At 34.5% G+C, this 14,335-nt stretch overlaps 1 protein-coding gene across 1 annotated transcript; it reads left to right on the top strand.

Moving 5' to 3' along the window:
* Positions 1-1,156: 1,156 nt before the first annotated feature.
* On the top strand, positions 1,157-5,301 carry LOC110107310 (hydroxycinnamoyltransferase 1). Its single transcript, XM_020837538.2, has 2 exons — positions 1,157-1,906; positions 4,299-5,301. The coding sequence occupies exons 1-2, from the start codon at positions 1,496-1,498 to the stop codon at positions 5,178-5,180; spliced, it is 1,293 nt and encodes a 430-aa protein (XP_020693197.2). The 5' UTR covers positions 1,157-1,495; the 3' UTR covers positions 5,181-5,301.
* Positions 5,302-14,335: the final 9,034 nt, after the last annotated feature.

Genomic DNA, 14,335 nt, shown 5'->3' on the forward strand with positions numbered 1-14,335 from the left:
GAGTACCGATGCTCGATACGGTTTATTACCACTCAGTAACTCAGTACAAATGATTGACACATTTTCATTAACCTCTAAATTTTAATTATATTCAATTCCCGCACTTATAATTTTAATAATTTGGTTCAACTACAGCTGCTCTTCTTTATTCTAAATTATTAAATTGCTACTTCTAAAAAATCAGCCACTTTGTCAATATGTAAAATGCGGGACACATCTTTTTCATAATTTATCATATATTTTACCTTTACTTCCACCACAATAACAAAAAGCCAAATCCTCCGCTCATCACGACACACAAATTGTGTGGCCAGATGTGATCGGAGAACCCTTACAACCTTGTGGAATCATTCTGACGTCAGCGGTACTACGGGCCCCATAACTTTTTTTTCTTTTTCTCGTACAATCCAATCGCATGCGAGAAATAAATACTGTCCGTCGATAGCGCATTGACGATCGATCAGCCCATTGCTTTGCCGCGCGTGAGTGCGGCGTGTGCGGAATCATTCACCCTCACGGCCTCACCAATCCGGTGCAACGATAACATAAAAAATTAGGTGCGGATAGCACACATGCGCGGACTTCTTACCTAATGTTTAGGTCTGGAATTTTTGACTAAATGGGAAATGACCTTTAAAAATTAAATTGTGTTAATTTGTATTGATTTTTTTTTATTGATTATTCATATTTTTTATAAAAAATATTTTTATTATATTTTTATAACAGATATTTTCATTATTTTAAATTTTTATATATTATAAATATTTCAGATAAAAAATATAACAAGTATCATAGTTAGGTAGGAGTATCCAAGTCAAAGTTTTTAATTTAAATTTTAAATTTAATCATGATAAATTTAAAATTTTACATTAATTTTAAGATAAATATAACATAAAAGTTAATTAATTATTTATATATGCAATTCATCTTGAATTAATTTTGGTGACATTTACATAACAAAATGCTGAATTTTTAATTATTTTTATATTTAATATAGAAATCTTTGAATTTAATTATATGATATTTTAATTTTTAAATTTTATAAAATTCTCACCAATAACAAATGATTTAAATAATAGATGTATAAATGCATAAAAATGACTTAAATGTCCCAAAAAAAAATTCTCTAAAATACAGTATAAATATGGGCCGCCGGTGGGCAGGAGCTTTCCAGCTCTCCACCAAGAGCTCTTCAAACTCCCACCGAACTTTCTCTCTCTCTCTCTCTGTCTGTCTCTGTTCATCTGTAATTTTTATCCTCAATCCCAACCCCGATCATTCACGATCTCGAACTGGATAGATCTGGTCATTTTGATTAGGGATTCAACTTCTTGTTTCTTAGTTTTCTGATTTGAGGTATTTCGCCTTCATTCTCCTTCCCACGAACTGGTTTGCTGATCTTTCAATCTTCGCCAGAGGAAATTTGACTTGAAGCTTTTTTTCCGGCGATCTACCGGAATCTTGCTGTGATTGATCTGTCAATCGGAAAAAGGAAATGATAATTAAGGTTAAGGAGACGGCGATGGTTCGACCGGCGGAGGAGACGCCAAGGCAGAGGATATGGAACTCAAACCTGGACCTGGTAGTGCCAAGGTTTCACACGCCGAGCGTGTATTTCTATCGCCGACCGGAAGGGGCGGAGGGATTTTTTGAAGCGGCGCGGCTCAAGGACGCGCTGGCTAGGTCACTGGTGCCTTTTTACCCTATGGCTGGTCGGCTGGCGCGGGACGAGGATGGCCGAATCGAGATAGATTGCAACGCCGATGGCGTCCTATTTGTCATGGCCGAGACGGATTCCACTGTGGACGATTTTGGGGACTTCGCGCCCACCATGGAGATGAAGCAGCTCATCCCTAAAGTCGACTATACGGACGATATCTCCTCCTTCCCTCTCCTCGTACTCCAGGTATTTACTCCATTTTTTTTATATATTTCTTCATTTATCTAAAAGCGTTAAAAACTATTATTATTATTATTTAATGTTTTTAATATTATTTTTCATTTTTATTAAACGACTTGAAGGACGGAAGCAAATAAAAAATGAGGTTTTTTTTTTCTAAGAGGAGTGTGGAAATAATATAATTTTTTTCATATATAATTATGTATATAAACCCTTGGAAATCTAGTGCTTAAAATATATTTAATTATTTTTTAACTATAATTATATTTAAGTAGTCACAAATAAGATGAACTAATTAATTAATATTTAACATATTATGTACTTATTAATTCCTATTTAACCAAACCGAAAAAAAAAAATCTTAAATTACCTCAAAGAAAAAAATCCAATTATCATTTATTTAATTATTTATTGCGATTATTTTAAGTAATTTGTATATATTTAATTAAAATTAGCAAACGTTAATGATTTATCATTAAAAATAGTTAAATAAAAATTTTAAATATAGCTAATAGAAACTATTTAGACTAAATAGTAATTAATTATTTTCTTTTATATATATATATGTGTGTGTATTATACAAGCAACTTATATGAGGTTTGAGAATTGTTTATATGAAAAGAATAAAAAAATGAAAAAGTTATGGGGCTTAACTAAATTGAAATGATTATATTGGTTCAAATCAAAAATTACTAAGGATGCCCTTTGCTTATTATTGGAAATGATATTAATGCGATATATTAGACATTGATTATTAAAGATATGTTTCATTACAAAAATAGAAGATTTAAGATATTTGAGTTGTCACGAGGCGTTGCACCGCGGTCTCGGAAAGAGAAATATCAACCGTTGGTAATTGAAGCAATTGTCAATAGTATGCTCTATTAGCATTATCCTTATAGGGAGAAAGATGATTATGAAATTAGGTGGTAGATATTGGAATTAGTTGCTAATATATTTTAAACAACGATCGATTTGGAATGCCAAATTTTGGGATATAATTGGCAGTCAACTCGATTATTCTTGTTGTAGGGGAGGAGATCAGTGATAAAGCATAAGCGCCATACTTTTGTGATAGTCATACAGCATATATTATTAATAAATGTCAAATGAAAGTCAACTTAGAAAGTTAAACATAAGATGACAATCAGTGATATGTTCAATCATTCTCCTTCTGGGAGGGGAGATTAATAAATAGGAAGGTGGGTATTGATCCTTGGTGGCTAATAGGCACCAAAAATCCATAATTTTTATGCAACAATCGATAGCAAATGTTGGATGTCGAGCAATAATCATTAGTTTGCATAGTCGTTCTCTTTAGAAGTTGGGAGACTAGCAACCAATAAGGTAATATCGAAGGTTAGTAGCTGATAGACTTCAAACATTAGCATGCATCCGATGATACTTAACTTGGAATGTCAAATGCATGTAGTGGTTATTGATCTATTAGATCATTCTCATTATACGAGGGGAGACTAATGAAAAAAAAAATGTGAGATGGTTAGGCCTCTATGTCTAATATGCATTGGACATTAGCAAACATCATACGATAATCAACAAGGCACACCAATGACTACAAAAGAATATGTCATATATTAGAGGTTGATTGATGTTAGACATTAATAAACATTAGATTATTATTCGTGGGAATATCATAATTCAAGCGACGGTGGATTGGAAATATTGGAAGTTAGGTGATGTTTGATGATTTTTTCAAGAGAGAAGACTAGAAATCCATGAAAGTGGGCGGCAAGTGTCAGTGGCTAACATACATTTTATATTGGCAAACATCATAAGAAAGTTAACTAGAAATGATAGATGTCGGGTAATGGTCAATGTTCTTTTTTATTGTACTCCTTGTAAAATAAGAAACCAAAAATTAGGATTGAAACATTGGTGGTCAACAAATTTTAAACATCAGTATGCATTATATGACAGTTGATTGGGAGTATCACATGTTTGACAACAGTAAGTGACCTTCTCCATTACTCTCTTAATAAAGTGAAATTATTCTGTGCGGATACGGAAATCGTCCGGAGGTGAATCAGAACGCACCACGTCACCCATTTATTGTGTATGGCAGCTTTGTACCGGATGACGTGGCGCATTCTGATTCGCCTTCGGATGATCCGATGTCCGCAAAGAATAATTTCTTTTTAATAAGAGAGACTTAAACATCATAAAGAAAAGCATTAAAGAGTGACTAGCATAAGTCAGCTCATGGAATGCATCAAGCGACATTTGTTTTGCATTTACTTTTTCACTTTAATGAAATTGCTCGCATTCCTCGGACTTCCATTCTTCATTTAAAAAAAAATCAAAATCAAAATGCATTTAATGTTGATTCTGGATTGTTCTGATTGAACTAAAATCCATATATGTGCGGTGGCGATTGCAGGTAACCCACTTCAAGTGCGGCGGCGCATCATTAGGGGTCGGGATGCAACACCACGTCGCCGATGGTTCCTCCGGCCTCCACTTCATCAATTCCTGGTCCGACCTTTCCCGCGGCCTACCCATCTCCCTCCCTCCTTACATCAACCGTAATCTCCTCCGCGCCCGCCCCCACCCCATCCCTTCCTTCCCCCACATCGAATACCAACCCCCTCCTTCCCTCGCCACTTCCCCTACCCCCTTCCCCTCCAAACCATCCCCCTCTCCCGCCGTCAGCCTCTTCACCATCACCCCCTCCCACCTCTCCCTCCTCAAATCCCAATCTAAATCCCCCACTTCCTCGTACGCCCTCCTCGCCGCCCACATCTGGCGCTGCGTCTCCATCGCCCGCGACCTCCCCCCCAACCAAACCTCCAAGATGTACATAGCCACCGACGGCCGCCAGCGCCTCCGCCCACCGCTCCCCGCCGGATACTTCGGCAACGTGATTTTCACCACAACCCCACTCGCAGCATCCGAAGAGTTAACCGAAGGCGGGCTAGCCTCAACGGCAGCGCGCATTCAATCCGCCTTGAGCCGCATGGACGACGAGTACCTCCGCTCGGCCCTCGATTACTTGGAGTTACAGCCGGATCTCACCGCGCTGGTGCGCGGCGCTCACACCTTCCGTTGCCCTAACATCGGGATTACGAGCTGGTCGCGGCTGCCCATACACGACGCCGATTTCGGGTGGGGTAAGCCGATATTTATGGGGCCTGGTGGCATCGCCTACGAAGGGCTTTCGTTTCTGTTACCAAGTCCCACCGGCGATGGCAGCCTCTCGTTGGCCATTTCTCTGCAGCCTGATCACATGACGCGGTTCAAGGATATCTTCTATAAGTTCTGAATGAACGGAGATGAAGAAAAGCTAACGAGTCTGTATCAGTATGTTTTCTTCTCTGACGAAGCATATTTCTGTCTTTAAGCTTTTTATTTATTATGGGAATCTAGATTGCTTTTTAAAATAATTTTTTTTAGTAAAAAAATTAATTTTAAAAACTTTTATACTAAAAAAACTGATTTATAAAATATGAGGGATTATTACTTGCTCAGGCTGGATTGAAGTTGTGTCTTATTTTTGTGAGTGTACACAGTAAAAGTATAGTGATGAACAATAACTATGTATACAAATGTTACATATACAAGCTTAAAACTTGCGGTGTCTAAAGACCTTCGGGAGACTCTGACTTAGGCTCTCAAAGACCCTGAAAGATATAAGACGTATTTTGCTGAGCGCAACATGACCGAGGTACTAGGAGCTCGAAATGACCCAATCATCACCTCCTCATCTAACTTTTGACAAGCAACGAGCAATACAACCCAAGACATTTTAGTTGATAGCTAAGCTCTCAACCAACAGATCAAGATCTTTGCATATGATTTAAAATTTTTAATTTGGCAACTTGCTCATTCTATAGTACCAAGCTACTCGGTATAAAATAAATAAAATTACAGCACCTCATCCATTTTCTTATTGGGCTGGTGAGTTTCATTTAATTGATTTTATTATTGCTTCTTAAAGTTTTTTTCTTTTTTTTAAGTACAAAAATTTAATTTTGTATTAAATTTTTACTTAAAAAAAAAAATAAAAACCGCCCCAAATAAAACCTTTGAAATTTTCTCATTGTAATGTTGCTATAGTTGATTGGGTACACGATATTTACAAGAAGCTTGGATGTTTAAACTTTTGTAAAACGCATGACCTGAGAATTTAGTACATTCGAAATAAACATTTCTTAATTTGAAATGGAGCTTAATATGTTTGATTGAAATATGATTTGGTTTGTCTAAAAAAAAGGATGAATTTTGTTTGAATCATCGAGAGCAAAAATAGTATATAGTCAAAACGAAAATTAAAACATTAAATTGTATGAAAACTTTATACATGTTTTTCTTATTAATGATATTATCTTATTGTTGTCATACTAGAATTTTTATGATTTCGTTGAGAATAATTGCAACCTAATTTTATAGATACATACATAAAGACAATGCTCCTCCTTAAAAGGAAAAATCAATTTTTCTACATGCGACGAAAGGTCTGCTTGATGAGAAATTATTATGTGCGGAGTCCATACGGGAAGAACAGTCCAGACATGTGAGTATACATATTGTGTATATATTTGTATATAATATAGATCAAATTTTTTTACACACTATGTACACTCACTGTTTGGACGATTCTTTCCGTTCGGACTCCGCACAAAATAATGTCTCCTGTTTGAAATAGGTTTCTCATTATTTTGCTTTTTTGACGATAACCATAATTTCATTTGTCAACTACTTTTTTATTATTTCTCAAAAAAATTATATGATAGAGAATTGTTTTTTGCAGCCAAATTAGCTAAGTTATTTTTCACATAATAACTTGACAATTAACTTAACAAAAAATTATAATTGTCCCAAACATATCTTAAATATGTGTAATGTGATTTCTTTTTAAGATAAAAATTAACCTTCACAACTTAATAGATTGTCGTGTAACTCACTTTTATCTTAAATGTTGGATTAAGGGTTTCTTTTTAACTAATGATTGATGAATTTGTTGCAAATCTGGATTCGAGGATTATAGTTTGAATGATAACAAGCATTCTTGGCATTCATGTTTCTCTATTATTGTTACTACTGCACATCTATTTTGGTTGCCCTCCCTATTAAGGTCCACAAAGTTAATTACGAAACAACCTAGCTCAAGATTGTGTAGATTAGAACTGAGTCAGTATGTAATTATTTAAGTAGTTTTTTTACTTTTTCTTGAGTCAAATGTAATAAGGTGAATCTTGATGCTAAGTAACCTTACACACACACACACACTCATGGGGAGAAATTCTATAAGTTTAAGAGTTTTTTTTGTTTGTGATCATATCGTATAGGACGATCCCAAATAATCGTGGACGATCAGTAAAAAAATAGAAATCCTAATTAGGGCATCTGTGTTAAGCCAATCAGATTAAGCAAATCATCATAGACGATATTCACACCATCCTTGACGATAGGCTCAAATCAGAAAAACTCAGCTGCCAAACTCCTTTAGCTATGATATTATTTTTAGAAATCATACAAAATGATATCATATCGTCCTGAACGATTCATTAAACTCATGTCTAAATTAGTCAAGTGATTAAAAAAAGTAATTAATATTAGATTGATCGATCATATCGTCCTAGATGACCGCAAAATTGTCCTCAACGATTAGTAAGAAAATCTTAAAATTCTCCTAAATCAGCTGGACGACCATAACTATATGTTGGACGATCAGTTATAATTTTTCATCATCCATATTTTTTTGCTTGACGATCGGAACTATGTGATGGATGATAATCACTAATTTTGACCTAATCGTAGATGATTCAAGCATCATCCTAGACGATCAATTATGTTTCTTCATTGTCCAACATGGATCTCCTGGACGACTAGAACTATTTGCTAGACGATATATATAATTTTGAACTAATCATACAGGATGATGTCTGCATCGTCTGAGATGATCAGAATAAATAATGTGTTCTAATAGTTCATCACACCCAGATCGTCCTGAACGATCTTTGCGGCATGTTACAAATTAGGGTAATTTTTAAGGCCTTCTTTATAAGATCTCTTGATTATTATTGAGATAATCTTTTGTTGAAGTCCTTATTTTAGAGAGCTTAGAGAAGGTGAGGGAGAGTTTGGGAGAGAGAGAGAGAATCTTATGAGGGGGAGTTTGTGAGGTGTTCACAAATATTGCTCCAAATAAGGATTTGAGTCATCTTCTCTGTTCGTCGTCCTTAACTCCTTGGTAGCTCTAGGGAGGTCTTCGTCAGCAATCGATCAAGTTTTATGTTTGCTTCAAGAGGAAGCAAAAGGAGTTCAGGTTCTCTGCCTCACTGGAGTTGGTAAAAAGGAGTTTGTAAAGGCTTCTCCACCTTGTTGTGGGAGCAAAAGGAGAGTCACTGTATTTTAATGCAATATTTGGAGGAGTGACTCTAGGGAGTGGACGTAGGTCAAGTTGATCAAACCACTATAAAATCCAATGTGTTATTTATGTGTTATTCCTGCACTTTATTTTTTTGCATATTAATTTCTGCGGTTGATTGCATTTGTTTTAAAATATTCAAAAAGGTTTCAAAAAATTTCTACTTTATGTTTAAGAAATTTTAAAACTACAAATTCACCCCTCTCTCTTGGTTAATCTTAGGCTAGTTCATAAGGACTTAATAATCCTAACAAACTTTTAAGTGTATCAGAACGGGATTCATAAAATCTAATTTTTGAAAACTTTTTAATTTTAATCATCGACTAACTTTAGTAACTGAAATACTGCGGAAGAGAATTTCATTACTCGACCACCCTTATTTTATAATATACCTTTTGATTGATGAAAAACTCGCATGTCCATATTTTTACAATCTATATATTATCACATATGGATGCTTTTTAAAGAAGATTATTCTACACCAACACCGGAAATCAATGGCATAAAAACTGAACTTTTATTTAATGAATGAAATTTTTATTATAGGGATTTAACATAATTTAATGGAAAATGTTTTTTTTTTTTTTTTGCACTGAAATCTAAAGATTACGTACATGTGTCTCTCAATTTATGCTACTGGTAAAAAAATATGAGATACATTATATATTACTTATGAAGGCACAAGTGAAGTTAAGCAATATATGTTGAATATGTTACTTCATGACTATGAGCTCTTTCATATGAAACCTAGTGAATCGATATCTGAAATATATACTAGGTTTATATAAATTGTCACCTCCCTATATTCCTTAAGAAAAGAGCTAACTACCTATGAGAAAGTTAACACAATTTTGATATGCTTGTATTCTTCCTTTGATGCTAAGATTAATGTTATAATTGAGTCCAATGATTTAAATATTTATTCGATCGATAACTTACTTGGATCACTAATTACTTACGAGCAAGAAGTGAACCAAAAGCAGCTTGATGTAGGAGAGAAAAAGAAGAAGAAAAATATGGCCTTGAAGGTAATGATATTGATATTAATTCATCTTGTACTAAAAGTGATGACATTGCCTTAATTATGAGGCAATTCAAAATCTTTTTTAGAAACAAACAAAAGCACCATCATAAGTGGAACAAAGGTAAGAGTATCAAGAATTTTAAAGTTTTTTCGGATGAAATTTATTTTGAATGCAGGAAGTCCGGTCATATAAAAGATGATTGCCCTACACTTAAGACTCACCCAAACAAGAAGAAGGGTGAGGATAAACCCAAGTTCAATAAGGATAAGAAACATATCCAAAAATCTTTATAGGCAGATTTTGTATCTGGCTCCTCTGAGACTAAAGCTAAAGAGAAGACAACAAACTTATATTTGATGGCAGATGATCATCTTGATCACTCTAACCAATAAGAGGTAAGTGAATTAACATATGATTAATTTCTTGATGTTTCGGAGAAAATTCATTCATCACATAGAAAGCTTAAAAAATTACATGTTATCCTGAAATTGGATTTTCTGAAGTTACAAAATGAGCATGAAATATTGATGAAAGATCATTCTACACTTGATAGAAATCACTTGACATTACTTGGTGAATTTGATGAGTTAAATAAAAAGCATTTTGATTTAATCGCTGAGCATGAATCATTGAAAGCATTGCATGTTGAACTAGAAATTGCATATAAGGATATATATACTCTTGCAACGGATTTGGATACTAAAAAACATGCCGTGAAAATAGAAATTTTAATTTTTGAAAATCCAAATAAGTTTTTAGAAGCTCAATTGATTGCTTGCAAATAAAATAAAAAACCACCCAAAGTGCTTGAGTTTCACAATCCATCTGATTAATATATTTCATTCAAACCTAGGAAGAGACCATAACCCGAGTAGATTAGTAAACACTTTTCCTGGTGTTAGATATTTTTCATGTGACATGCTATGACATATTTTTCACACATGCACCGTTCATTATAGAACACATTTAGCTAGTGTGAAAACCCAAATTATATGATTCGCAGCATAATACATATTCATTGCATTCTTCTTTCCATAAGAAGGGACACAAACTTATTTGGTTTCCAAAATCTAATATTTGATCATTTTATATGTGTGCTCTCACATAAGGCCTCGTGAGAGCATGTAGTACTTGGACAGCAGATGCTCACGCCACATGAATAGAGATGCCAATCAATTAATTTTATTGAAGGCTAGGGCCGCAGGAAAGGTCACTTTTGGAGACAACACCATCAGGAAAGTGGTGGGCACAGGTATAATCAGAAATTCCAATAACTTTTTGATTTAACATATTTTACTTTTTGATGGCTTGAAACATAACTTGCTCAGCATCAGTCAACTCTGTGACAAAGGTTTTATCATAAGTTTTTTGTCAAATACATGCATCATAAGCTTGAATGATAATATTATTTTGTAACGAAAAAGGATCAATAATGTTTACATACTTAATTAAATAATAGTGAATGTGTTACATCTTTTTATTTAAAAATTATTGCTGATGAGTCTTGGTTGTAGCATAAGAGGTTATGTCATTCTAACATGAAAATATTTAGAAAAGTAACCCAAAAAGACTTAGTAAGTGGAATTCTCAAGCTTAAGTTCACTAAGAACCACCTGTATGATTCCTATCAACTAGGGAAATAAATCAAATCCTCTTTCCATTCTATTATGGATATTAACAACTATAAACCTTTAGGAGTCTTTCATATAGATTTATTTGAACCCATTAGCACTACCAGCTTAGGGGGGAAAGTTTTTGGATTTTTAATAATCGATGACTACTCGAGATTCACTTGGATTAAATTTCTATCACATAAAAATGAGTCATTTGATAAATTTAAATCATTATCCACTTAGATTCAGAAAAAATTAGGTTTTGAGATTTTGACCATCCATAATAACCATGGTGAAGAGTTTGAGAATGTGAGATTTGGAACTTTTTTGTGATGAACAGTGGATTAGTCACAACTTCTTAGCTCCTAGGACCCCTCAGCATAACGGGATAGCTAAAAGGAAGAACATGACCTTAATAGAAGCCGCTAGATTCATGCTTGCTGAGTATTCACTTCCAAAATATTTTTGGACTGAAGCGATAAACACAACTTGTTATGTGCTGAATAGGGTGAATATTAGATCCAAATTGAATAAAACATCCTATGAGATCATTAAAGATAAGATACCCAACCTTTCTCACCTCAACATCTTTGGTTGTAAGATTTTCATTCTTAATAATGGGAAATCAATCTTAGAAAAGTTTGACCCAAAAGGTGATGGAGCATTCTTAGTCTATTTTAGTGTAATGAAATACTTTTGAGTGTTAAATAAGAGGACTTTAGTAATGGAGGAGACTACTCATATAGTATTTGATTAATCTAATTCTTAGAAATCCATAGTTAAGGAAAAAGATGAAGAATGTGAGATTATCCAAGGAGTATAATCTGCAAATCTAAAGGAAAGGGTAGTACCTTGAAATATATTACCTAGAAATTAGAGATATTCTTCGTGTCATCCTGAAAGATTTATCTTAGGAGACCCTTCTAAAGGTGTTAAAACTAGGTATAAATTTAGAAAAAAAGTTAACCACGCTACCTTCATCTCAATGATTGAACTCACCAGCATCAATCAAGCCCTTTTTAATGAATTCTGGATCTTAGCCATGCAAAAAAAATTAAACTAAATTATTAGGAATGATATTTGAGAGCTTGTAGTAAGACCTATGGGACAAAGTGTAGTAGGACCCAAATGAGTTTTTAAGAATAAAATGAATGATTTGGGTATGATGGTTAGGAATAAGACAAGTGTTAGAGAATTTTTGTATCCTCAAACGGATTGCATATTTTATAATCGAGTACGGCATAAGAACATGATATATTACCCCGAAGAGTAAAAATATCATTTCCTTAAGGACTCAATAATAAAATTTATAATTATTAACAGAGATTCCCCCACTTGATGTTTGGTCGAATGGGGTTTATTTATTTCTAGGGTACATACATCCCATAGGGATAAGCCCCTATGGTTAATTACATCCCAAGCTTTAGTGCTTGAGAAAACTTTTGATTAAACTAATGGTTTTACTTTTCTTGGAAGTCATTTTAAACATTAGCTAAAGTTTGATTTTTGTTTTAAAATTCATGAAAGTCCTGCTTAAAAGTTTTGGTCCTTTAGAATTTCAAGGAAGATGTTTGATCAACTTAGAATCAGATTTTTGGAATGAGAGCCAAGGGGGGCGAAGTAGGAGCACTTGATTCTGAGGGAAACTCAGTGGTGCTCAAAGTATCCTATGTTGGGCTTTACATTTTAAAAATCTAATTTTGATTTAAGTTGATATTTTTTATTAGAAAATTGGGGCTTACATTCCTTCAACATATATTGTAAGAATTACCCGAAAGGTGAGGGCTTATAGGGTGATTTGGAATCAACCCAAGCCTCGGACCCTAAGACTAAGGTAAGGACTACCGATAGGTAGCACCTCAAACCTAAATCTAATGAGTGTAAAAGGGACTTATAAATTACACCTCACATGAGGCATAATTTGCCCGACCTCTGGATTTATTGTCCTGCCTGGAAGGGACTACCAGCTAGACCCACCTAATCGCTTTTAAAACCATGCCATCTGATATGAATGCAAATGAAGAGTGGAAATGTTATTTTTATTTAGAATGTAGGGCTTATAGCTTGGCTTTGAGGCCAAGATGCCTAAGTATGTGGATATACATATGTTGACTCACAAAAAGAGATATTTTTATTATCTAGTCCTTAAGTGGAGGTATTCTACATGTGACACACTTTGGCTATTCATGATTGTTTTAAGTTTTTGAAAAACTTGGCTCTTTGAAAGGAGCCATGCACTTTTCTTTTATTAGGAAACCATAGAGCCTAATTTTATTTTTTAGGTTGCTTACATTTTAAGAGGGTGGAAAATTTATTTTATCTTAAGAGCCCAACGCAACAGAGTTCAGAACACACCCAAACAAAGCAAAGAAAGAAACTTAGGAAAAAAATGCATTTCTTTTGACACCCAGTAAACAAGCAACACATGCTTTTGTATATAAATAAAATACAATAAGTGTAGGTAGAGTCAAAGTTATTACAAGTATTTTTGACAGCTGAGTTGCCTGCCATTATACAACCTAGTCAAATTTATAGACTCTACTTGTGGAGGTCTTCAAGCTTTAACCTTCAGAGAGGTCTTTGGGCTTCATCTCCAAAATGGTACATTCTCCTTCGATCCTCCCTTCTTTTTAATCAAGCCCCACAAGTGTTACATACTAGATCTAATCAAATACATGATATGAAATAGAAAAAGACTCAAATATGCAAAATAGAGTTAGGAGGCAATTTATATAATAAGCACATAATGATCCCAAAATTGGCCTAGCACTTAGAGTGCTAAGTGCTAGGCCCCTGCTTCTACCCTATTGGTCATGCCTCTTGTGGGGTTTTAAGCAGTGCCTACAAGCAAACAACATTATGATAATCATGATTTAATTTACCCCCTTTTAGACATGGTCATCTGCACAGAAAAGCATGTATATCTTTCTATACTAATCACTTAAGGGCAAGTGCCCACAACGCAGACAATCCAAAATTCAATCACTCCACGACATTAATCACATGCGCACACAAAGAAAAATCCTAATCCTAGTATGCCTAAGAGATTGTGCACCTAAGTGTGTGAGGCTTGTTTGGTATGTCACACTAAAGATTCTTCTAGAGTTTTGGTTTAATGGAGAAGCGTACAACATATGACTTTTGAGCTTAATATTGGAGGGATTATCTTCCTAACTTTTGGAGCTAGGAGAAGAGTGAATTCTTTTAGCTTTGAGGCTAAAGAATGGGAAGAAAAAGAATCCAACACATAGCTTTTGGGCTAAGTGTTGGAAGAATTCTCCTTAGCTTTTTGGGCTAAGAAGAGAAAGGAGGAATCTGACATTTAGCTTTTGAGCTAAATGTTGGAGATCTCTCTCTAGCTTTTGGAGCTAAAGAGAAGGGAAATCTCCTTCAACTTTGGAGTTGGGAG

Source organism: Dendrobium catenatum, unplaced genomic scaffold (genome assembly GCF_001605985.2).
Source record: "Dendrobium catenatum unplaced genomic scaffold, ASM160598v2 original_scaffold_4309, whole genome shotgun sequence".
NCBI lineage: Eukaryota > Viridiplantae > Streptophyta > Magnoliopsida > Asparagales > Orchidaceae > Dendrobium > Dendrobium catenatum.